This window comes from Periplaneta americana, chromosome 3, assembly GCF_040183065.1.
Source record: "Periplaneta americana isolate PAMFEO1 chromosome 3, P.americana_PAMFEO1_priV1, whole genome shotgun sequence".
Taxonomy (NCBI): domain Eukaryota; kingdom Metazoa; phylum Arthropoda; class Insecta; order Blattodea; family Blattidae; genus Periplaneta; species Periplaneta americana.
In genome coordinates this window covers 82,096,332-82,123,421 of record NC_091119.1, presented here as the reverse complement: position 1 = coordinate 82,123,421, position 27,090 = coordinate 82,096,332, and the positions used below count along the sequence as shown (strand labels likewise).

General features: G+C 35.2%; 1 protein-coding gene across 1 annotated transcript in view; it reads right to left on the bottom strand.

Moving 5' to 3' along the window:
• The window catches only part of LOC138696222 (mast/stem cell growth factor receptor-related protein Kit-like), a 222,736-nt gene that overhangs the window by 65,909 nt on the left and 129,737 nt on the right, over positions 1-27,090 (bottom strand). Inside the window, exons 12-15 of the mRNA XM_069820880.1 lie at positions 14,871-15,029; positions 6,460-6,581; positions 3,275-3,434; positions 299-399 (exon numbers count right to left, since the gene is read on the bottom strand). Coding sequence (XP_069676981.1) covers positions 299-399; positions 3,275-3,434; positions 6,460-6,581; positions 14,871-15,029 — 542 coding nt within the window. The remainder of the gene's footprint in view (positions 1-298; positions 400-3,274; positions 3,435-6,459; positions 6,582-14,870; positions 15,030-27,090) is intronic.

The following is a 27,090-nucleotide window of genomic DNA, read 5'->3' as shown; positions in this document are numbered from 1 at the left end:
ACACTACCGTTCCTTTCAATCTGAATGGTTATTTCACTTCCACCCTGTATATAATAACATACAATATACAAAATAATTGTAGAAATCATTCCTGCATTTTTTTATAAAAGCAATATTTGAAATAGTGGACAGTTTAATTAATAATTTAAATTCACGAGTGTGAGACCAAAGTTAATGAAGAGCTTATTTGTCGTTATTGCGAATGTCATAACAGTTACTGCAATATCGGAAACTTGAATATTTGTCTGATGTTATGATTATTCATCAAGTTTATTATTCCAAGGAAAAGAAGACTTACCCTTTCTTTATGAGATTTAATGAGGACCACCATAAACAATACAGCCAAGATGATTCCACCTACTACTATGATACCAATATACAGACTTATACTTGGTTTATCTGAAATCAACAAAAGATAATAAGTCCTTTATAAAATATTTCACTCCAATATTTCTTTCAAATATATAAAAAAGAATACTTACATGCAAAGCCCTATCGTAGGGTTTCAAACAACATAAGAAATATTTGAAAGATTGCTTCTATTAAGACTAAGCCTATTACTACAGGGTTGTTTCCGATCTCTGGCACGGCAACTCACAGCAGAAATTCCCAAGAAAATCGAGCCTTTTTAGGAGCGGTACATTACGACCCTTTCCAGTGCCAAGTACAGTTAAGTGAAAATAAAATAAGCCTACAATAAACGAGATTTCGTTATTTCCAAGAAAGGCATATTCTGTGTACTTGCTAAGATTGGTAAAGCTCGAATGGAATTAATTTGTATAATCTCGTGGGGTTCGGCGACTTGTGACGGGGGGGGGGTGGATTTGCTTGCTTTTTCCACTCTGGAATTAATCTCATCCAAGCTTTGCCAGTCTTATTAGGTACACACAAGATGCCTTTCTTGGAAATAACGAAACCACGTTTTTTTGCAGGCTCCTATGATTTTCACGTAACTGTACTTGACATCGGAAAGAGTTGTTATGTACGCCTCCCCCAAAAAGGCTCGATTTTCTTGGGCATTGCTACTGTGATACATCGTGCACTCCGATTATGAAATCACTCACTACTGGTCTGTCACCTCTCGCCGCAATTCAGCTCTCGGTGTGATTCCTGGCGCACATTATGTCATTCAAATTCGTTATCAGAGATCGGAAACAACCCTGTGCTTTTCTTTCGAAGTAAGAAGCAGTAGCCTTATAAAATTAATGTTGCCTGTCTGTATGTGTACACGTATCTCTATAAACATAATGATAATTGTTAGTTTGAAACGCCATACAGTGGTCGGAAGACGACTGAGAAGGACCGCTCTGATTTTAATGAAACTATATCAGATGTTTCTCGACGTGATTGATCCAAAAATTGTTAACTTGTCAGTACTGTCACACGTTTCTATTTTCAGGATATACTAAAGTAAAATTTAAATTTTCTTAACAGTTTGAGACAGATCTTTGAAAATGTTGTATAGCCTACATATCATGCTGCATATACATAACATCTGTACAAAATATAAAAAGTGTCATCTCATTTAGTCCGAAACTATATAAATTATTAATTCTTTTAAATTGAAATTGTGTCGTATTTTGAAAAATCAGTATTTCTCTAAAAGTAATACAATTTTTCGCCTAAAATTTGCTTGCTCCATATACCTCTCTGAAAAATAATTTGCTATTTACTTCTTTAAGATTATTCTTCAAGTGCTAGAGAAAATTATTTCATATACATAGTGAAGTATAAAAACAAGTAAAAATTATGTCTAGAAGAAAAAAATATTTTCCCCAAAAATCTTGAGGTTTAAGGAAAATTCTTATAGCACGTTTTGTTACACACACCTTTAATAAGCCTGCAAATAATCGATGCACATAGTACTAAATTTGGAGGAGAAGTATAGTAATATATAATAAAAGTGGAAATGGAGAAAATTGAGTTAAGAAGTTCAAAGGACCACTCAGAGCGTGCAACCTATTAAATAAATATCGGCTGAAAAACCAGATTGAAGAGGCCGACATGCATGAAAATTTGTGGAGAGATTCTCTAAACCATATACATTTCTTTAATGTTAAAAATAAGGATCGAAATTTTTCAACAAAACTGACAAAATTTCAGTAATATATTAAAGGAAAAGTGTTACTTTTTTTCGTACATAGTAAAACGTTTTTTTAGAGAACAATACATAGCTTAAACTGTTCAACAGTATAATAAACATATGTACAATCTTAGACAAAATAAATGACTGGTTACCATACGCCTTGTCCCCTTCGGAAGAATTCGGATGTTTCCGTGAGAGCTTTTGTTTACAAGAGAACGAATCTCTTATGCAAGACTCGGTTCTGTTTTTCCTTTGTTTTGTTTTTTGTTGCTTTTTCCCTCTGTGTATAGATCAGTGTTATATATAATCTATAACAAAGATATACTCAAGGAGTAAATTACATACAAAATATTCTTTCCCTAGTCGTGTGAATCAGGCACAGACCGAAGATGGACTTAAACAAATTCACATTACAGGAAATCGGTCATGTTTGGAGTATAAGGCCTTGGTTTTTCTGAACCGACGCATGCGACATGCGATGTACGAGGCCCGCCTCGCACAAATCCGGACTACACGAGAGATAGTGAGTGGTTTCTATAACTGCGACGCAGATCTCGCATCTCGTAGTTATAGAAACCACTCACTATCTCTCGTGTAGTCCGGATTTGTGCGAGGTGGGCCTCGCACATCGCACGTCGCATACGTCGGTTTAGAAAAAAACCAAGGATTAAGGGTATACATATTCATGAGGAATATAAATAAAAAGTAAAGAATCAATACCACACAAAAACAAACTCTTTCTTTTGAGGGAAAACTACTAGCTTCTTTAATTTCTGCAATTTATTTTGTTTCATCGTGGGTCCCGTAACGGGCGTGCATACTCAGTGCTGAGAAAGGCTCTTAATGACCATTGGCAACCAACCTAGGCTGATCTCCCAATAGTTCCTAGCAGAGACTATCTTACAGTGAAATGCTATAATACAATTTCGTGTTTTACCATTATAGTATTATCAGTACTGTTGTTTGTTTCACTGATTTCATGTTTTATGATTGAGATCGAATTAATATTCTAACCTCGAAATATAAACATTTAAAGCCTGTTACTCTATTGACGAAATGTACGATGCACTAAAGACAACCTGCATGCTGTCTTCTCTAAAGAATCTTTAATGAGAAAATTAATTGAGCAATAACAAGAAAATCAATACAATAAAATTAATCTAATGATTAATTCTGATATTCCCTTACTTGTAACCTCCACTTGGAATTCCCGAGAGTCTCCGGGACCTTGCTTGTTGCTTGCTTGGCATTTATATTTCCCTTCATGGGATATATTCACAGCAATGATAGTCAGTGTTGAATTTCTGTCTGTAAATTCCACCAGTCCAAGAGAAATAGGGAACCCATCCTGAAAGTGATGAAATCATAAATTAGGAACCGTCTTTTCGCAGCTAATTGCACTGGTCAAAATTTGTAATCTTATTATTTATTTAATAATATTTAAAAATGGTGCATAAATGTTTATAAACTGGTCATTAGAAAGGACATTGGATTTGGAAGTATTATTTCAGAGTTTGCTGAAGAGATTGATAAAGCAGAAATCACAGAGAATATATAGATTCTTAGATCTACCGAATATGAATACAACATGAGAGTTAGTACAGGGGGCCAAAAAGTCCAATTACCCCCTACATTAACCAACATAAACCCCTAAACGTAAAGAAATAAAATGAACAACAGTTCTTTAGAGGAGTTTTCTTGGGATATGAACTATTACTTGTCCAAATGATCATTTTGTATACCGTCATTCTCATGGCAAAGGGTAATACGCCGCCAGGTTACGTGCGACATTTTTCGGAACATTGCTGGTGTAACTTGAGTGAAAGCTTGTAAGACGTGCTGGATTAAGGGACAGATGTTTCATGACATGGCCACCAAGGTCACCCGATATGACTGCATGTGACTTTTTTCTATGGGGTTAACTAAAGGACCGTTTTTTGTACCACCTTTGCCACGTGATTTAGAGGAACTAAAAACCAGAATTCGAGAAGCTGCCGCCACGGTCACAGAGGATATGTTGAAATGGGTATGGGAAGAGTTTGATTATCGTTCGGACATCTGCCGAGTCACTCGTGGTTCACACATTGAATCTCTGTAAGGTGTAAACAGAACTTTGAGAGTTTGACTTTAAACTGACGTGTGTTTGAAAGTGCTATCATTAGTAGTTTTTGTGTAATAAATTACTGAAAGTGTTACCGGACTTTTGATATGCCCTTAATTAATAATTGTTTTCGTTTGTAGTCGTAGTATTTGTCACTTAAGATGGAGAAGCATTCTCCGAAATATGTCTGAATAATATTCCTCAACGAATTAATAAGTGTTCAAACAACTGTAAGATATCGCCTTTAATGTATTTCATAGGTGGCGTACATTGTTACATATACAAAATACATAATAAGAAAAAACAAAACAAACAACACAAACCAAAGGAAATACATAATAGACGCTAGAATAAAATTTTTCAGTTAATATAGTGCCAAATGTGAATATAATAATGCAAAATTATTTCAAAACTAGTATAAAAACATTATAATACACTTATTCATAATTTAAATATCTAAGGAAATACAATTCTTTTTAATATTGTATGAAATTTTTAACAGTTAAACTCAAATCTAATTGAGAATCACAGTTTAAAGATAGAGAGTTGTAAGTATTACACGTAACAAACAATGGAGAGTTCTTGAAGAAAACATTTCAAGGAATTGGAATAACAAAAGGTTGTCTATGACGTAATTCTGTTCTTTTTACATTGAACTGAAAGAATTTGAGAAAATCACAGTTATTCAATGTACCGTTAACATTCTTATAGAGTAATCGTTTAGATTTTAAAGTTTTATAATTAAATTTAAAAAGTAACTGCTTATGTGACATTTGCTTTTCATAAGAAGACACGTGATGTTTTTTAAAATATAAATTACGTAAAAATTGTTTCTGTATCCTTCCTATTTGCATCTGATGGGACTGGAACTGAGGTGACCATATTATAGACACATACTCTAGCTTACTCCTAACTAGAGTTTTATAGAGTATCAATAGTATTTATATAATTCTTTTGTATTTCAGATTATAAATCATAATTTTCTATATGCATCAATTGCCACGTGATTTAAGTGCATTTCAAAACATAAATTCTATGTAAAATAAATACCCAAATTCTTAAATTATTCTACTCTAAATAATTTCACACCATTAATTTCATACGAATTTTGAGCAATTGTCTTATTTTTAGAATACGTCATAAAGCAACATTTATTAGGATTTAACAGAAGAAAATTGTCAATACTCCATCTATATAGTCTGTTTAAATCATGTTGTAGATCAAAGGCGTCTTGTTGTTTGTCAATGACTTTATACAATTTAACATCATCAACATGTAGCAAACATTTAGAGTGCAAAATCTGTTTAGGCAAGTCATTGATATAAAGTAAAAAGAACAAGGGATCAAGATTGGATCCTTGGGGTACACCTGAAGTACTGTGAATGGTTTTGATTTTACTTGATTGAATGAAACATACTGCTGCCTGTTTGTAAGATATGATGATATTAGCTGTAAGTATGAAAAAGATAATCCAAAACTTTAAAGTTTATTAATTAAAATTTTATGGTCAATTTTAACAAACGCTTTGGAAAAGTCAAGGTATATCACGTCTAAATTTCTAAGATTATGTAATGTATTAAATGCCTTTTGTGTAAAATTAATTAGATTTGTTGTGGTAGACCTATGGGTGTAAAATTCATGCTGATTTATATCAATTGCATTATAAACATGTTGAAAAATTCTTGTATATAGAACCTGGTCAAATACCTTGGATGGGGCACAAACTATTGCAATGGATCAATAATTTTCAATTTTACTATTATCACCAGATTTAAACACAGGGCAAACCTTTGTTAATTTCCACATTTTTGGCAACGTTTTTATTATTATTATTAAATTATACAACAAACATAAAGGATACATAAGTACTTCGAAACAAGCTTTCCCTAATTACTCGTATTTTGACCAGTGCATTTCTTCATATGTAATATCATGTTCTAATTCTAAAAAACAAACCCCTCGACCTATTTAATACCTGGGTGCAGAGACATGAACCACCAAGAATAGCTACTAGGCCTACTTCAAACTGTCATATCCCAAAAATGACTATGAGATTCCTGCTGGAAACATAAATCGGAATAACCTGAGAAATCAGACCTGGCAGTATGAGGCGATTACATAATTTTTTTAAAAGAGCAAAATATCGGTACGAATAAGAATTATTTATACATTTTAAAATTATGGTGATCTCTTTTTTTCAGACATACATTATCGTGTTCTATACCAAGCAGATCTTTAACTTAAGGCTAATATGAATGCTGATTTATTTTACCTTGAACCATGTAGTGTTTGGCGTTGGCACACCTGTTGAAGGACAATACAGCGAAACTCTATCGCTTGTTCTCACCTGAAAGGTATTTTTTCCGCTTTTGTTTATACGTGCATCTCGTGGATCTGCAAAACAAAATGTTCGTAAATTGTTAGCAATTGTAATTTGGTTTTCAAAACATACAACCTCTAAGAAATAATCGTCCATCAGCACATGTCTGAGGGAAATGTGAATGTTTGTTTAAAAAATAGTTTGCTTTCAGCCTAAGGAAGCCCATACTTCTCAGAGAATTAGATCTTCCGGAGAAATGGTCGGTCCTGACACTCATATATTAGGAGGAGTTACTGGCAGTTTGCAAACCTTTTGTGCTAACCTCCTAGCTAGGCACATCCCTAATTCAAAGGGCTGATTACACTAAGGTTCGCTGAGTATCCAGGTTTCAAAGCGGTCAACCCCTTCTCCACAGACTAGGGCTGGGTAACGTAAGGGCAACCAGACTCTAAACGGGGACACTTAATATTCATCAATCACGGAATCAACGCTGCGCGGTGTTCGGCAGGGAAGAAAGGGGATGAAGAGAAATCATATGGCTCCCTGTGAGAGAGTAGAATCCGCTCTTGCTGCCCAGCCCTGGACTAACCCCTAATACTAGTGACAGACTACAATCGCTAATCGCGATTACCTCCGATCGCGATTACCGAGAATGTGTTGACACACTAGGTCATGCTTGATCCCGCCCGATCAACAGCTGAATCACCATAGAGGTAATAATTTTCTGTATGTACAGTAGTGGCAAAAAAAACCCGGACCGACCCTTGTAGCCGATTTCAGAGACTTCTTCACTCCGATCCACGATAGACTGGTAACTAAAACTTTCGTGATTCGAATTCTGCCTGGGAAGGAAACTTGTTTTTGTTCCTTATTCAAATTTATTCCCAATACTTTTCGATTGCAGCGATATTTTACTACTTAATTAACTTTATTGTTCCCAGAACATGAATTTTACCAGCTTATTTTTAATGGCTTTCGAAATGGGTTACGTGAGCAGTCGAAACTACAACAATTTCAATAGATGACTCGCTATCTTGTGAATGCGGGCGTGGCATGTGCAGTGGCTCATTTCTCGGACTGATTATTCCGTCGGTCCGGTTTTTTGTCACTACTGTACATACTTTTATGTCTGTTTAGCTCCTGGACAAATCTGAAATTCATACCTTGTTTTGAGTTTGTGCATTGTTTTTCCTTTTTTTCTTTTTGTCGTTATTTCTTGCAGCTACATAAGAATATTTTTGAAAAAATTTTTACATACATACATATATATATATATATATATATATATATATCCATAATACAATTACAATGTAAGAGGTAACATAAAAAATTCCACAGCAGATGTTATCACGACTTCCTAAATAATATAAATCAAGGTGATTCGAAACCAAAGATTACTAAAATGTTACTTTCGTCCACTGGGCCGTGGCTCAGCGCGATTATCTAGTTCTGGAAACAGGATTAAACTCCTGATCGCGATCGGGACGTTGACACACTACAACCCCGATCGCGATTAGGTCGATAATCGCGATTAGTGACTGTAGTCTGTCACTAGCGTTACGCGTGTCGCCAGCTGATGTTCAGGAAATGGTATGGAATGATGAAGGAATGGAACTCCGATGAAATTATGTAAATGCATGCCTAACATTCAGAAATAGAAGAATCCCGGAAGAAAACCCTCTGCGACCTAGTTTCTTAATTGGTTCATTTTTCGACGTTTTAACAATTGCTATGGTTATGTAACGTCTGAGTGAAATGAAGGTGATGTCAACAAAGGAAGTTCAGAGTCCAGCGCCGAAAGTTACCCAGCATTTGCTCATAACGGGTTGAGGGAAAACTCGGAATAAACCTCAACCAAGTAACTTGTCCCAATCAGGATTTGAACCCGATCCCGCTTGTTTCACGGTCAGTTACGCTAACCGTTACTCCACACCGGTGGACTAGCGACCTTATTCGTCACAAATGTCACTTGTGGATTTTTCAATGAAAAGATCTACGCCTTACTGCTACACGAAAAGGACAGTTTACGCCAGGCATGTCAAGGACACGGCCAAGGTTACGAACTACTGTCTATCAGAATGCGCTTTGCGAGAGAGTGAGCGCCGCAGTGAGAGAAATAGGCAGTCAGGGATGTACGTTGTAGAGTAGTAAGTTACTACAATAATTTAGGCTATAGGCCTACATAGCCCTACTGGAATAATTTGTTTAGGAAATTTATGTTTCGACAATCTTTTCTTCTTTCTTACTCTGCTTAACCTCTCTTTCTATCCGACTTACACACCATTGCGTTTGGAGATGGAGATTCTTCAGATCGTACACTACACATCTCGCAAATGCGGGCCTTTCTGATCATGGATCCGCATGACGCAGGATCACCAACGCTGAGACATCACAGGACAAACACAAGACAACAGTTTCGACAATAATGTTAAATAATATTTATTTGAAGGTATACCTAGCAATAATTACTCTACATAACAATTATTTCACATTATAACACAAACAATTTTAAATATTACTATATTGTGAATTTTTCAAAATAAAACTAAGACAATTCAAATCTCTCTTGTTTTAAACACATATACAAACATCCAGGTTTGTTCTTATTTGTGAAAGTTTCAATATTCTAAAATATTGCGATATTCTCTGGAAATAATTCTTCCAATATCAGTCTTACTCGAAACTATCCTCATAATGGACTCTGTGTGAGAATATGTGAAATATGGTTTTCGCCTAGTTTTGTTGAGATTCATTTGTAAAAAGAAAAAAACTGTTCGCATCTCTAAGTCGTCCCAAATATTGACATTATTTCTGCTGCAAACTTACGAGCGAGATAGAATTTAAACAATAAATAATAACCACAGTAAAACTTTCAATATTGTTAAAAACACAGCGTTGTAACTTCTATAAAACAACTTAGTGAAGTCTGTTGGTCTGCGCATGCGTCAATCTTAAAGAGTGACACAGTATAGTCTACTATTTACCTCCTCCTTCCTAATTGTCAGCCAATAACTGAAGAAGGAGTTACTTACGTAGACTTTCAATGAAGCAGAATATTTTCGCATTTTTATACTTAATAATAAAAGTAGTAGTCAGATTCTAATAAGGAAAAAAAAGCGTGTTGAGTATTATTTGCAGATTTTTTAAATGTTTGAATCACCGCAATATAACAAATGTAAGACTTCTTAATTGAGGTTTGTTTTATACAACTATAGTGTGGGGAAAAATATGTTTTTGAAGTAGGAAATCGATCAGCGATAATTTTTTTTTCTTGAAGAGATAAGTGGGTAGTTGCAGTGTATAAAATTGTCTAAATAGCTACTATCAATTCCACAATTTGGGACATCTGGCCGATATCTACGGCTGACCACTAGGATCCAGAATACAAAGCTGAGGTTAAATTAAAAATAAAATAGAATCTGATTTGCAGAGAGAATACAAAACAATGATAAATTTAAAAAAAAGTACAATTTGATTTCGGAGAAACATGAGATGAAAGTACAATGAAGGGTAATGAAATGAAATTAAAAAAATATTACGTAGTGTTATACAAATGATTATGTAAAATGGATACTGAATCTCTCAATACCATTAGACAAATTTTGTTAATGTCCTTATTAGAAAATTTAAGGGGACGTAGAATGGTTTTGGTTAACTTGAATGAAGTTCCACTAGCGCCAAAAAGAAGTCCTTTCACTTCCAATATATTAATATTAATTTTGTATCTCTTACTGAAGTGAGGAATACATGGATTGTAAATAGACTTCTTTTCATCGTTAACGTTATTGGCTTGTTGATTATCCTTCTCAAAACGGACAGTGGGGTCAAGAATGAGGCTTCTTTGATTCCGGCGATCGATGGCTATAATGTATGCTCTTCTCGTTGGCCCATTCTCAGCCAAGCAGTACACTTCTTCGTAAATCTCTCACTTTGCCTTGCGAAGAGTGGTTGCGATGGAGTTTTTCACTTTATGGTGGCGATTGTTCCTCAGTAGTTCTCCTTTAGGGCAATAACCGTATTTTAAACAGTATTTGTAAAATTCACGATCGAAATGTCGTCATAAAATTATTTCTTCAAAAACCTTCCAAAAACGAGCAAAATGGTATTATACTTTTTTGTTCGTTATATTTCAAGGAATCACACCCTACAATTAATATACTACCTTACCTTCCACTCTGTGTTTTAATGTATTTTTCGCTTGATCGTGCATATTTCATAGTTTAATAGTGCATGAATGCATTCATATTTTGGGATTTTATAGTGCATGAAATTCTCGCTTCTAGTCATGACGGACTCACTCCAGTTGAGTTTGTTCGCTAGTATGGTCGTAGGTGGGTTAGGGATGTGGAGTTGCACTCGTCATGGTAACGTGACGTCACAGGTCGAAAAATATTCGGATGAGTTGTGAGTCCAAGTGGTACTGCGTGCTGCTTAATCTGCTCTACGTGTGATGAACTTAGAAACGTAACTTGATACTGAAATTATCAAATTAAAGTTATTGGACAAGTGGAAATAGAATGTGTTTGTTAATTTTAACAGGAAGGCAACCCCATAGAGCCCCCTTCAATAGCCGCCACTGAATGGTATCTGTAGTAGTAGGAGTTCTAGTACTATAGATTAACGACTGGCAAAACTCCGCTAAGGGAGGTTACTAAACTCACCGCTGCGCTGCACTGAAGGTGGAGTCGGAGTTTTCCTCCATTGTCACTACTGATTGACAAGTCGTCTGATGTAGGCCTATCACTGCTATCAGTTAAACTTCTAACGAAATTACTCTGTCAGTTTCACTGTCTATTACATTAGCACTAGAAAAATATTGTTCTTCCTTATTTTTAAAGACGCTAGTGCTAGTAAGTTTCACATGAGCGTTACAGGTGTTCGATATGGACATCATCCATGGCTGATGTCGAGAGGAGTCTCAGATATCCTGCGATATCACTTGCATTGCATCAGAGATGCGTTGTTACAGTTCGTCCAATTTGCTGTGGCATTGGGAGCAGATACAAGGCTTCCTTGAAGAAATCCCACAAAAATAAGTAGCGGGATGTTAAATCTGGTGATTTGGAGGCCAGAGCATCATTAACAAATCCTCATTTCAGCACAGGTGATCCAACGTTCCGGAAAAGTGCCACTCTGGTACCAAATACTCTAACAATAATACTGGAAAGTTCATGATAAGAGAAGCAAATGACTCATCAGTGCTATCTAGCGGCAGGGAATGTAGACAGTGAGGATAACGTGACACATAGCGCAGTAAACTGCACCTAACAAGAGTTTTGTACTTCAACACGTGGTGTAAGTCGTAAGGATTATTCTCTATTCCAGCCATGGCGAAAATGTGACTTATGAGCATATTGTAGCTCGCAATGATGGTATGTATTTCTCTTGCTTCCTAACTGACACAACCCCCACTCTCTCACTCACTGGAATCAAACTCCGTTCCATCCGTATTTGTCTCTGACCTGCGAGTGGCGTATCGTCGTAATGTCTCTCTCGAAACCATGTACCTTTACAAAAACGAAAATTTCAAGTAGGATGGGAGGACGCATTTTTTTGCTCCCAATATGTTGAGAATATTAAATATATGATTAGTTCACAAGCATTACGAGGAAAACGGTTGCATAACATAAAACGGCATTATGAGTCATTCCACGTCAAATCGCACAGCAATAAAACACGACCTTCTCGTAAATGGTCGAATTTTTTTTTTTTATTAATTCCAGACATCAAATAAGGAGACCCGTATTGTTCTATTTTCACAATTATTAATTATTTGTGTAGTTATGACTATTTGAAATTACGCAAATTATGCGCGCACTGTTACATAAACTCACTTGGAACTCTGTGTCTACAAATAATTGAGATTTGCGGTTTGGCGCATTTGAAAGACTAAATACAACACTTTTTATTACTTTAGGCTTATCACAAATAAATTTCAAATTTGGCCTAATCTTTTAATCATTTATTTTTCAAAGCAAAATTACTATATTATATAGCTAAGTTAAAAATCTGAAATATATATATATATATATATATATATATATATATATATATATATATATATATATAGACTTGTTCCCTGATGTATTATCTGTAAACTACTGCATTTAGAAATGTGGGATCTGCACACATACATTTGTAACAATTTATTTTCCGGAGGCATGCACGCGCTCACGATCCCCAGCTAATGAACTGCTTGTGGCCGTAGTCTAGAAGGCTGCCCGTGGAATCCAGATGAATCATCTCTCACGCCCTTTCTCGAACTTGTTTTATGACTTCTTGCATTGCCTTTTCATTCATGTTTTCTAAGTTTTATGGAAGGTGAGATTTTTTCCTCCTCCTATAGGTGCCAACAATAGTAACAAATCAGAAAATCAGGATATAAAGATGGAATACTAATCATACTATTATATTATATTTGTGACACACTGATGTTGTAAGTCGTAACCCCAAAACATGTCACAATTTAAAAACGAGATCAATCAAACATAGGTATAGTCCACACCTGTGGAGTAATGGTCAGCGCGTCTGGCCACGTAACCAGGTGGCCCGGGTTCGAATCCCGGTCGGGGCAAGTTACCTGGTTGAGGTTTTTTTCCTGGGTTTTCCATCAACCCAATACGAGCAAATGCTGGGTAACTTTCGGTGTTACCCGGACTCATTTCACCGGCATTATCACCTTCATATCATTCAGACGCTAAATAAACTGAGATGTTGATAAAGCATAGTAAAATAACCCAATAAAAATAAATAACATAGGTACATTGCTATAAACGTAGATTATTTATAATAATAATAATAATAATAATAATAATAATAATAATAATAATAATAATAATAATACTTTATAGCCAGAACCAAGATAGGTCCTACATATTGATTTTTTATATAAAAACACTCTAGCATCCCCAGAAAGAGTAAGTTACATACTCGTGTTCAAGGAGAATATATTATATCATTAATATTTCTGACATTGAGGAATAACAATGTATATTCACGAAAAATACTTACTTACTACGAAAATTTTCACTTTCCTCGAAAATGCAATATAGATAAACGTTTCAACAGTTCAGCTTCCAACTCTAGAATACAACACGTCTCAGGTCGTATATCATATTAGCCATATTTCATATTTGTGCCCCTATTTCATATTTTGTAACACTTCCTCTATTATTATTATTATTATTATTATTATTACTATTACCATTATTATTATTATTATCATTATTATTATTATTATTATTATCATTATACAGCAAAGAGATGCACTATCACCTTTACTTTTTAACTTCCCTCTGTAAAATGGCATTATGAAAGTTCAGGATAACAGACAGGGTTTGGAATTGAACGGGTTACATCAGCTGCTTGTCTATGCGGATGACGTGAATATGTTAGGAGAAAATCCACAAACGATTAGGAAAAACACGAAAATTGTACTTGAAGCAAGTAAAGCGATAGATTTGAAAGTAAATACCGAAAAGACAAAGTATATGATTATGTCTCGTGACCAGAATATTGTACGAAATGGAAATATAAAAATTGGAGATTTATCCTTCGAAGAGGTGGAAAAATTCAAATATCTTGGAGCAACAGTAACAAATGTATATGACACTCGGAAGGAAATTAAACGCAGAGTACATATGGGAAATGCCTGTTATTATTCTGTTGAGAAGTTTTCGTCATCTAGTCTGCTGTCAAAAAATCTGAAAGTTAGAATTTATAAAACAGTTATATTACCGGTTGTTCTGTATGGTTGTGAAACTTCGATTCTCACTTTGACAGGAACAGAGATTAAGGGTGTTTGAGAATAAGGTTCTTAGGAAAATATTTGGGGCTAAGTGGGATGAAGTTAAAGGAGAATGGAGAAAGTTACACAACGCAGAACTGCACGCATTGTATTCTTCACCTGATATTAGGAACATTAAATCCAGACGTTTGAGATGGGCAGGGCATGTACCACGTCTGGGCGAATCCATAAATGCATATAGAGTGTTAGTTAGGAGACCGGAAGCAAAAAGACCTTTAGGAGGCCGAGACGTAGATGGAAGGATAATATTAAAAATGGATTTGAGGGAAATGGGATATGATGATAGAGACTGGATTAATCTTGCACAGGATAGGGACCGATGGAAGTGCTTATGTGAGGGCGGCAATGAATGTGCGGGTTCCTTAAAGGCCCATTTGTATTATTATTATTATTATTATTATTATTATTATTATTATTATTATTATCATTTCACAGACACATAAAACTTTTTGTTTAAAAAGCTGCGTGTTTACCGCGTAAGCCTAGATATAGAAGTCGGGTCTGACATCATACGGAGAACATAATCGTGAAACAATAAAACAAATGCTCATCTTACCTTCAACAATAATATATTCACTATGCGGCAGGTTCACAAAGTCGTAGCAATCATAATAACCCTTATGATCCATATTCGTGACATTCTTATACTGCAAAGTGCTTTTATGAATTGTTCCGTTTTTCTCATCCGGCACACTCCATTTTTTCACAATTGCGCCTGTGAACAGAACACATTTTATGTTATACAGTAAATCATTTGTTCAGAAATTATTACTAAAATAACATTATTCATATAACAATATATTTCTGAGTCATTCCTCGAAGTGCTGCAACATGCGTTAGAATGCCATTGGTTTACGAAGAACATAGTAACACTCGTTGTGGGACACTGCAATTTGGGCGGCAGAACAGCTGACTACGAACTGGATGGTGGAGGGAGCCAGACTTCCAGCTGAACACCACTGAGGTCCACTTAGTCACTTGACAAATTAAAACGGAGTGATTTTTGGAGTAAAAAAGCGAACGAAACCTGGCGCTAACCACAGAATCTTACGCTATTCCCGAGGTCATGAAAGCATGGAGCTTTACTTTTGTGTCCCCATTCGCCTTCATCATATCCAAAGGGGATACCTTTACATTTAACACAGCAACTTAGCTGAAAGTATACTATGATACCGGGACGAGGATTTCGTGTTGTAAACAGAGCAGATAGCATGAATACTTACATACAACAACTAAGGCAGCGGGGAAAGATACGCTCTCTGGGAGAGGATGTTCCCCTTCGTTGTTTGGCTGTATTACACTATCGAAGTTTTTTGACAACATGATGAAATATTTTGTCAAAGAACTGTGATAAAATGTAATATTTTGAATATATTAAAGTATATAAAATAATTTATAAAAATAACCTAAAATTAAGGAAATAAAGAATAATCAGCCTCCCTTTATAGTTAAATAAAATGAAATCATTTTTTGATTGCAGATATGCAAAAATGAATGAGTACTATGAGCATTATGCATGTTTAGCTACAATTAGTTCAAAATATTACTAGAGCTCGGATTTCCATACAAATCTATGTTTTTATATAAGCTTGTATACACTTCTCAAACTTTGCAAATACCTATATTCGTTTTATGAAAGCGATTCAATTCAATTCAATTCAATTTATTAAACCATTAAACATACAGTGATAGGCTTCGTCACAAATACAGAAGGAGAAAAAACATACATATGAAAATACAAATATAATTGAAAACATTAATGTTTAATTATAATGAAAACACAAAACATGTTTACTTCGGAATATGTATTATAATGTCTTTCTTGTGTTAGATTTTACCGTACCTGGTTAACATGTTTCGGCCTGTTATTGGCTTTCTTCAGATCTGGTTGTTGCTGGTCTTGGCGCCTTTTATTTTGTTTCTTCCGGGGGTGTGTTTGTGTAGTGTAATGTGGAGTCAAAGAGTGTGTGTGTTCTGAAATTGAGTTGTGTGTTGAGAATTTCATTTGGATGTGTTTTTGTGTGTCTGTATATTTCGTATTGTTCTAGTGTGTTTAGTTTCTGGCTTTTCGGTTGGATGTGTAGTATTTCCATGTCTGTGTTGATGTCTCTGTGGGTGTGATTAGCATTTGTGATGTGTTCTGCATATGTGGAAGTGTTTTGTAATTTTGTTATGGCTGTGATGTGTTCTTTGTAACGTGTTTGAAATAATCTGCCTGTCTGTCCTATGTAGAAGTTGTTGCAGGTGTTACATTTGAGTTTGTATACGCCTGTGTGGTTGTATTTGTTTGTTTGTGTTGTTTGTGTGTTGAGATGTTTTTGTAGAGTATTATTTGTTCTGTATGCGGTGTTTTAATTTAATTTCTTGAATGAGATTGCAATCTTGTGTGTGTTTTTGTTTTCGTATGTTAGTGTGATGAATGTTTTGTGTTCTTTTTTTTGTGTTGTATTCTTACTGTATGTTTTTTTGTGATTATGTTTTGTCTTTCGTATTATGTTGTCTATTATGTTGGGGTTGTATTCGTTTTCTTGTGCTTTGTAATAGATTTAGTTTAGCTCTTCGTTGTAATCATGTTGGTTCGTTGGTATGTTGATTAGTCTGTGTGTCATTGTTCGGAATGCAGCTTGTTTGTGTTGTGTTGGGTGATTGGATGTGTTGTGTATGAAATTCTCAACACACAACTCAATTTCAGATTACACACACTCTTTGACTCCACATTACACTACACAAACACAGCCACACAGGAAACAAAACAAAAGGCGCTAAGACCGGCAACAACCAGTTCTGAAGAAGGCCAATAACAGACCGAAACCTGTTAACCAGTTAAAGTAAAATCTAACACAAGAAAGACATATAATACATAACCCGAGGTGATATAGTGTTAAAATTTGTGTAATCAAGATGTATAAATATTTTTAAACTCTAAAAATTAATGAAAACACTTCACTCTTAATGTATTACTTGTACCTAAATGTAAACAACTGTATTTATTAAAAACAATTTCACATGAATTTATGTTAAAAAATCTCGTCAACAGAGTAGAAAGAATTACTTAAAAGCCAATTATAAAATCTAGTTTTGAAACTATTGGTGGTAACTTTTAATATTGACTGGGAAGCTTATATAATTTCATCCACATGACAGAAAAATTTGTACTGGTCTTATGTAATCTACAGTATGGAATATTAATTTGTTCACTATTTACAATTTTATCATCATGCATATTGGCTACTAATGAATAACAGTCCATATTATGTCGAGTGTAAAGAACTAAGTCGTGTGTGTGTATTTATTTATTTATGACTGTTGATATCTGTGATTGTTTGAAAAGTGGTCGACAATGTTCAAGATACTGAAGTTTGATTGACATAGAATTCTAATGGCTTCCTTTTACAAAATCAAGACACTCCCAATTTTGCTACCATTTCCCCAGAAAATTAAGGCATATCGGATTGACGACTGAAAGAATGAAAAGTAGGCACATCTTAAATAATTTTGAGAAACTCAAGGCACTAATTTCTTTAATAAATATACAGGGACATTTTCTTTTTACTAACGTTTCTAATATTAATCTGACTATACCTTTGGATTAACGGCTGAGAACCGGAAACACTGTTAATATCCCCTTCCATGACCGGAGTTTGTGATATTGGTGTAAAGCACAAACAAATCACTTCACTAGGTACAGGAGGGAAGAAAATTAGTGCATCCATTAACGTACCTAAACTTGGAAATATTACGTTTTTGAGTTTGATCATTTTCGTTAGGTTTTTATTTAATAAAAACACAATACAGTATTAACACCACGTGTTTTTACTCACGAACTGAGCTATCCATGGGGAAGTATTCATTATGCAGTGTATATTATAGCCTTCTGTCTTGTAGCACATTAGCATACATTATAGAGAGTACATTAAATTTAAAAATAATCAAAATCTGGATATTTAAACTAAGTGTTGAAAATGATAGCTGTTAATTTCGATAGAGGTTTCAGTTCTTTAATGCATATTATCGCACTATAGTTTATTGCACCTAATTCCAATTTCCGGTTTCGTCTTTCGTACCAGTAACTCATATTGTAATAATTCTGCACGTACTCTATAACAGAGTACCTTACCTACTGTAAATTCAGTCTTCACTTCTGCCCGATCCGCACAGATAAATTTATTCACATTTGCTATCTACTATCCGTCCAAGTGGTTATGTCGCAGGATCGTAGAAAGGGGAAAATGACGTGACAGTTAAATACTTAACGAGGCTCTTTTATTTAAGTTATTTTAAACAATTTGAAATATTACGTAGACGTCCAATTCCTAACAGAAAATATCTTCAAAACAGGACTGGGACAGCCCAGCAGAAGCGGGTGAGGAAAATCTGGATGCAACGTAACCAAAACGACACACAGTAGCTGTACGAAAATACTGTATGATTAAATAATGAATACTCTTTATTCACTGGAAAACGCGACCATATTTCTGGAACGTACTATACTCAGTCACTCAGTACTGTTTACTGTGACCGTAAGGCAGCTTTGCATATGCGGTCTGGTTCTGTGCGGAAGATTGGTGGAAGTTCACTAGTAGAAGGAATGGGAGTGGAGTACATTAAAAAACTCAGGTACAATAAAAATTGAAGTAAAAATAAAATGATATCCCTGTATAACTCTTGATAACTTTATGCATATATATTTTTCCCCATGTTAAACTGGAGCCTATAAAAAGTCCTAGAAATTTAGTATAGTTTTGTATGTTTCCTTTTTTGATAGATGATTTAGGCTAAAAGTTATGTTGATAGTCTTTTCTTTATTAAGCAAAAACCCATTAGATTGAAAACATAAAGCCATCTGTGTTCGTTAGAGTATGTAATTCATTCAGAGTAGAGCTAGAACATAATAATGCAGTGTCATCAGCATACATAATTGTTATAGCTTTAATGAATTCTGGAAGGTCATTAATTGCTACTGTGGGACACCATAATGTGTACTGATAAGACTTGACCAATTTTCACCTATTGGAACTAATTGCCTTCTGCAATGAAGATACATTATAAAAATATTTAGTGCATATTCTCGAATACCATAAAATTGTAATTTTGATGAAATTAAGTTGTGATCAACGAAATCAAAAGCTTCGAAATACCCGTACTTTTTCGGTTTGCATGTTTTGACCTTTTTGGGAGTAAATTCATGCATAATGTATTTTGAAGATTTCAGATTTAATAGCACATATTTAGAGTTTTATATTGCATACATTCACTCATTCATTCATAGTGTTCTGCCCAATGGCAGGTCTTTCACTGCAAACCCAGCATTCTCCAGTTTTTTCTATTTTATATTGCATATTATGTCCTTTTCTTTGACTTCAGTGCATATATTATGTTAACTTGCATAATAGTGCCTTTTATGAATGTTGCTTCGTAGAATCTGGTATTTCCACGTTATTTGTCTATTGAGGGAATAATTTATTAAAGAAAGCTACCGGTAATATGGTTCGTGGCATTCTACTTGCCAACTAGTCTTTGAGAGTCCTCAAACCCTCTCTTTGTCACACTGGAATTTCTAACCCCCAACTCCCGCTCGTTACAGGCCGGAGGCCAAAATACTGAAAGAATGGAAGGCAGAAGCAGCATGCTCACAAACTGCAATGTAGTATACTTTTCTGTCGAATTGTGAAGTGTTGCTATAGCTGCTGTTAGAACTGCAAGAAGAGATCAAAAGATATTATAACGTTATAAGAAAAGCGGGATGGTACAAATTGCGATATCTGAGAGCTAATTCGAGAGCAAATTTCAATTCAATTATTAATGTGAATCGTTTATTTTAGAATACATTAGGCCTAAATAAAATACCAAGGAGTTGTATACCTGGCTGCAAATGCAATTACCAAAAGGGAACTTATGTGTTTCATTAACTTTATGAAACACTGAGACTGTAACATACCCTAAGATTCACCTTTCATCCCCCCCCCCCCCGCTCCCGAAATTTGATATTCCGAGAAACGTGATCTATAAAGTTTAACAGAATGTAAACTCTGTTTCCTTTTGGATGAAATGTACAATGGGAGAAAGACATCCCCAAATATGAAGGAAAATTCGTTTTTCTAGTATTTGAAATTCTCAGTATGTATAATATGTGGTCAGAACAAGCGGATCAGCTTGTGTTTATGAAGGAATGAAGTAGAGAGAGAGAGAGAGGGGGAGAGAGAGAGAGAAAGAGAGTGAGATTGACTTTTAGGTAGGAAATTATTATCATGACAGATTTGTTACTAACAATACAGTGTCAATAAATATTGCTTAGCTTATGTGCAGTCCGGGCTAAGTTGCCGCAAGTTTTAACTCTTTTCAAAATCTCTCTTTAGAAGTACATATTTTTTTCTTCTTCCGGTTTCGACCTGAAGAATTTTTCAATAATAAAATGTATAGGTAGAAAAGTGTTCTAGCAAATCCTTCACAGCGATTTTGTTTGGTAAAATAACGTACAATTCTTTTACAGGACAGACCTCTCAAATCAATATTGTTTATAGTGTAACATCACGTTTTTCTTCGACTCCAATACAATGTCGCATAACAGTATCTTGTTTTATTAGGATATAACTCACAACAGACTTCAGATAGTTGAATGAGTTCAAAGACATTCTATAAAATTCAAAGAATTTGATTGGATAAGTTTCAGTTTCTCATGAATGAGCAAAAATTTTCCATAAGCTTTTCTGTTACTATTGCTGAGATGAATCCATCATCGTTTTGCCTACGGCGCCTACGTCGAGCTAACAACAAACATAAAGGGAATATGTAATTGTAATTTTATTTCAATAAGTCAATAACAATCACATATTGTTTTAGACATCGTGAAAGAATCGAACTAGAATATTATACTGATATTCGAATTCAGGTACTCTTATAAGTCATAAAAGGGATTAACAAATAATCAGTTTGACTGCTTCCGTCATCTGTTGGTCAGCATGCTGGCTTCCAGATCTGGAGGTCCCGGGTTCGATTCCCAGGCTCAGTTCTCGGTGAATTTTCCTTGAAGAAGAAAAATTGCTTGGATGTCTAGAGTCTGGAAATTTGTATGAATGTGAGTGTAATTTTGAGTGTGCCGGGTTAATATTAATTAGCCAATCTTCAAAAATATAAAACACAATATATCAGAATTTTCGCTGGGCGGTAATCTGAATACAAGTTTCAGCGTCACATTGTTAACAAGTAACTCCAACAGTTAGCACAACAATAAGACACTAATATAGAGTTAACAATGCAAAAAAGTAACCAGTCATATAAACAGTCTTGAAATCTTTCCGGGTTTACTTGATGTGCTCTTTATGTGAAATAATTATGTTCATTTTTACCCTATAATATTCGGGTAACGAATATCTGATTTTAATTAAACACTCAAAAATATAAGAATTGATTACAGGTAATATTTTATTCTGCAGTGAGAGACAAATGATGTCCCTGATATAATTCTCACCGCTTCTTCTGTAGAATAAGTAGGCTACCTTATTTATTTTACTAGCATTAGACTACTCCACAAATGTATTCCATATTTCATAATACTATAAAAAAAGAAGGCATAACAAGCACTTTTCAAGAATTCTTTCGTCACTAATTTTGTGGACGTTTTAACAAAAAAAAAATTGTATTTCAGATTCGTCAACTGTATTTCAGAACCCGTCAATTGTATTTCAGATTCGTCAGTTGTATTTCAGAAAGCATAATTTATATTTCAGATTCATCAATTGTATTTCAGAAAGCGTCACTTGTATTTCAGATTCATCAATTGTATTTCAGAAAGCGTCACTTGTATTTCAGATTCATCAATTATATTTCAGAAAGCGTCACTTGTATTTCAGATTCATCAATTGTATTTCAGAAAGCGTCACTTGTATTTCAGATTCATCAATTGTATTTCAGAAAGCATCACTTGTATTTCAGATTCATCAATTGTATTTCAGAAAGCGTCACTTGTATTTCAGATTCATCAATTGTATTTCAGATTAGTGATTTGTATTTCAGAAGTTATCAATTTGTATTTCAGAAAGTGTTAATTGTATTTTAGAATAGCATGAGCGAACAATTTGCTACATTTATATTTCGTGTAATTGAGGACGTAGCCGCAATAAGGGCCCTTAGGTCCTTTTTCTGGAGAATGCATTAATCAATTCTCCATAGTTTCTTTGTTATACTCAAAGTTTCGTTGAAAAGTTTTTAACAACAATGCTAGTAAACCTGTTTATTGTAATATATGTTATAGGTCCTTTATCTATAGAACATTTTCATACATGAAAATCTGCTCTCCAAGACTGGATCTTCAATCAGCGTTTCGAGTTCCAATGAAGAAAATAAAATTAAGGATATGTCTCTTATTTTTATACAGGGTGTATCAAAAGGTCAGGTCAATCCTTAAGGAGGTTATTCAGGACCTTATTTGCAACAAAAAATCCTAATACACTTTTTCAATATTAATTCCCGTTTTCGAGTTACACGAATATCACGTACAGTATCTATTACCATTTGATTCCTGTGGACCTGTCTGCTTGAGAGAAGATAGGCTAATTGTCAGTTGTCTAGAGCAGATGCTCAAAATGTCCCCCTCTCGCAAGAACACACGCTTCAGCATGCAGTCTGACCTCTCGCTGCACATCCAATCCGTGTTGGTGTATCTCCATTGCAGCCGTGTTAATCTTTGCAACGAGCTCTTGCCTACTTGCCACCTCCGTTTGGTACACTTTCTCCTTCATGCAGCCCCAGAGAAAGAAGTCCAATGGTGTTAGGTCTGGGGACTGGGCTGGCCAGGCAACGGGACCACCCCTACCAATCCATCTACCTGAAAAATGGTGATCTAACCATTGGTGTACTGGAAGTCTGAAATGTGCTGGAGCACCGTCTAGTTAATACCATAGATGCCGTCGTGACTGTAAAGGCATATCATCCAATATCGGTGTAACCATACCTTCTACGAAATTCAGGTCCTCAATGATAAATGGGCCAATCACTGTATCACCAAGAATCACTGAATCACACGGAACCTACGATGGAATGAGTCGGATCGAGTTACAAACCTAACACCATAGGACTTTTTTCTCTGGGACTGCATGAAGGAGAAAGTGTACCAAATGGAGATAGCAAGCACGGAAGAGCTCGTTGCAAAGGTTAACACGGCTGCAATGGGGATACACCAACACGGATTGGATAATGTGCAGCGAGAGGTCAGATGGCATGCTGAAGTGTGTGTTCGTGCGAGAGGGGGACATTTTAAGCATCTGCTCTAGACAACTGACAAGCAGACAGGTCCACAGGAATCAAATGGTAATAGATACGGTACGTGATACTCGTGTAACTCGGAAACGGGGATGGATATTGAAAAAGTGTATTAGGATTTGTTTGTTGCAAATAAGGTCCTGAATCACCTCCTTAAGGATTGACCTGACCTTTTGATACATTCTGCATGTGAAAGAGGAAAGCCACTCATTTTATGAGTCTCTTTTCCAACCTTCTGAGACTATGGAAGATGAAGAGGAGCGTGGAAGTGATGACAGAGATGAGGAGGAAAATTATGTGGAAAATATGGATGTGGAATAAACAAAAAAATGTTCTACCTTGTTTGAAAAACATTTTTTACTATTCAACAAGTTCATGATGTGTTACCTTGCTTGATAAACTTCTGTTTCTTATTTTGTTTTTAAAATATTTTTAACTTTTCAACATGTTCATTATTTGTTATTTTGTGTGCAAAAAATGTCATAAAGTCTAAATATTCATGATTCGTTATTTTCTTTTGAAAATATTTCTAACTCTTCAAAGTGTTCGTTATTTGCTGTGTTATGTGGAAAAAGTTTCGAGTTCTAAAAATGTTAATGAATATTATTAATAATATTGCTACATTCTATATAAAATATAATTAATAATTTTATAAAGACTACACACAGCTTATATTTATTTTTGTATTGAAAGTACGTTCTCCAGAAAAAGGGCCCATTACATGCATTACTTGAATACATTATTTTTTTAATATATAACATTGGATTAAAATGCTTTTAGCATTTATGTTATATTTTGTAAAAAACACAATACTACTTATCCAGTAGTTATTACATTTAGTGCACTGCTTTAAAAATTTCAACTCTATATATCTCAGAACAGCATTTTGGAGTATGGGCCCTTATTGCAGCTACGTCCTCAATTCTAACATTCATAGGATTATGAATGCAGTAGTTATTTTGAACTACTGTAAGTACCTTACTTTAAAAATTACAATACACATACGTAGTTTGTAATTCGCTGTTTTTCAATGGTATATACGAGGTTGGACCCAAAAGTAACCGGAACCGAACTGTTGCGCGCGCATGGTTTGTAGTTACGAGTTCTGCTCTTAGGTGGTGTTAATTTGGGGTCTCCCGCTACCGTTAGTGAGCTGGCGTCAGTCTGCGTTAAGTGGTTTGTTCATTCATTCATTCATTCATTCATTTTATTCCATAGATCTTACATGAGCAATGAAGCTTTAAGATGTGGAACATGTCAACATTTTACAATATTACAATTACAATTTTTACAAAGTTTTATAGTTTTACAATTTAGTAATTTTCTAAAATTTTTACAATGTTGTACAATTTTTTTTTTTTTTTTTTTTTTTTTTTTTTTTTTTTTTTTTTTTTTGGCGAGATGTAGTGAGATGAAATGAGGTCCGAGGATTCGCCAAAATATTACCCGTGTTTGTGGTGCTGTGTTGTTTGCGTTTCTGTTTCAACCGTTTGGTGATTAGTGAGATGGCCGACCACAAGGAACAAAGAGTGTGTGTGAAATTTTGTTTTCTGTTAGGGAAAACTGCAACCGAGACCGTTGGGATGTTTCAGCAAGCCTTTAATGATGATGCTTAGGGGAAATCACAGGTCTACGAGTGGTTTTCCCGTTTCAAATCTGGCAACATAACTGAAGACATGCCACGCCCCGGGCGTCCTTCGACAGGAAGAAATGACGAAAACATTGCCAAAATCAAACGTGCAATTGATAAGATTGTCGAAAGACCATTGACGAAGTTTCTGAGCAAACGAACCTGTCATGGAGCACGGTCCAGCTAATTGCAGATTTGCACATGAGACGGATGTCTGCAAAATTTGTTCCTCGCTTGCTCACAGATGACCAAAGAGAAAACCTCGTGAAAGTTTGCCGCGACTTGAAGAGTGAAGTGCAGAACGATTAAAATTTTCTTAAAAGAATAAATTGTGACTGGGGATGAGTCTTGGTGCTATGGCTACGATCCAGAATCAAAGCAAGCATCGAGCCAGTGGAAAACTTCAAATTCACCGCGACCTAAGAAAGCAGTCAAGTGCGATCCAATTTGAAAACAATGTTGATTTGTTTTTTTGATGTGAATGGCATTCTCCACAAAGAGTTGGTTCCGCCAGGACAAACAGTGAACCAACATTTCTATTTGGATATGTTACAAAGATTGCGAGAGAGTGTGCGACGAAAACGGCCCGAAATGTGGAGAAATGGGAACTGGTTGCTTCACCACGACAATGTTCCAGCCCACACAGCTCTGACGGTCCGACAATTTTTGACAAACAACAATATGGTGTTTGTGCCTCATCCACCCTACTCACCCGATCTGGATCCGTCGGACTTCTTTTTGTTTCCACGGATGAAGAAATGTCTGAAGGGAAAGCGATTATGTGGATGACGTCAAAGAAAGCACGCTAACGGCTTTGAACAGTATCCTGCCTCAAGAGTTCCAGGACTGTTTCCAGCAGTGGCCAAAGCGTTGGGACAAGTGCATTAATGCACATGGACAATACTTTGAAGGGGACTAAAGTAGGTACTGTGAATGTAGAGTTCAATAAAAATTCAAAAAAAAAAAAATCCGGTTATATTTGGGTCCCCCTTCGTACATACTTATTTATTGATATTGACAAAATAAATTGTAAAATACGGAAAAGTCAAAGACAAAATGAAGCCTAATAAACTCGTTATTGCAAACTCATGATAAACAATTACATAGTTCCCATGACAACAAAAATATAGGATTCAATTATTATCTGAAATATAATTGACGGGTTCTGAAATATAATTGATGAATCTGAAATACAAATGATGCTTTCTGAAATACAAATGAAGCTTTCTGAAATTCAATTGAATAATCTGAAATACAAATGGCGCTTTCTGAAATACAATTGATAAATCTGAAATACAAACAATGCTTTCTGAAATATAATTGACTAATCTGAAATACAAATCATGCTTTTTGAAATACAATTGACTAATCTGAAATAGAAACGGTGCTTTATGAAATACAATTGATAAATCTGAAATACAAATGGTACTTTCTGAAATACATCTGGAAAAGGTGTAGAAAGTCTTACATAGACTGAATCAACTGATCATTCCACGGAAATTTATAATCCAAAATAATGCCTGAAAGCTTTACTGATTGAGGCATTCACCCTGGTAACTATTTGACAATATAAATAGAATATTCTGAGTTTTATTAGCGTTAAGCTATAAACCATTAGCCTGAAACCACTTTAATGCTTCTTCAATTATAATCCTTCTAATATTATAGCCTGTTAGTTCTGCAATATTTTCATACACATACAGTGTTCTCGTTTTACGAGAAACTTCGCATCATTCCGCCGCCGGCCGACTTCCTGCGCTCCCCATCGAGCGTGGGAAGACAGTTCTACAAAACATCCCAGCAGTCAGTTCCGCAATGTAAAAAAATTGCCGGTAGTAACGGAACATGCTCCCCGCTGGTGCAAGCAGGAAAGTGTACGCCGGGGTTC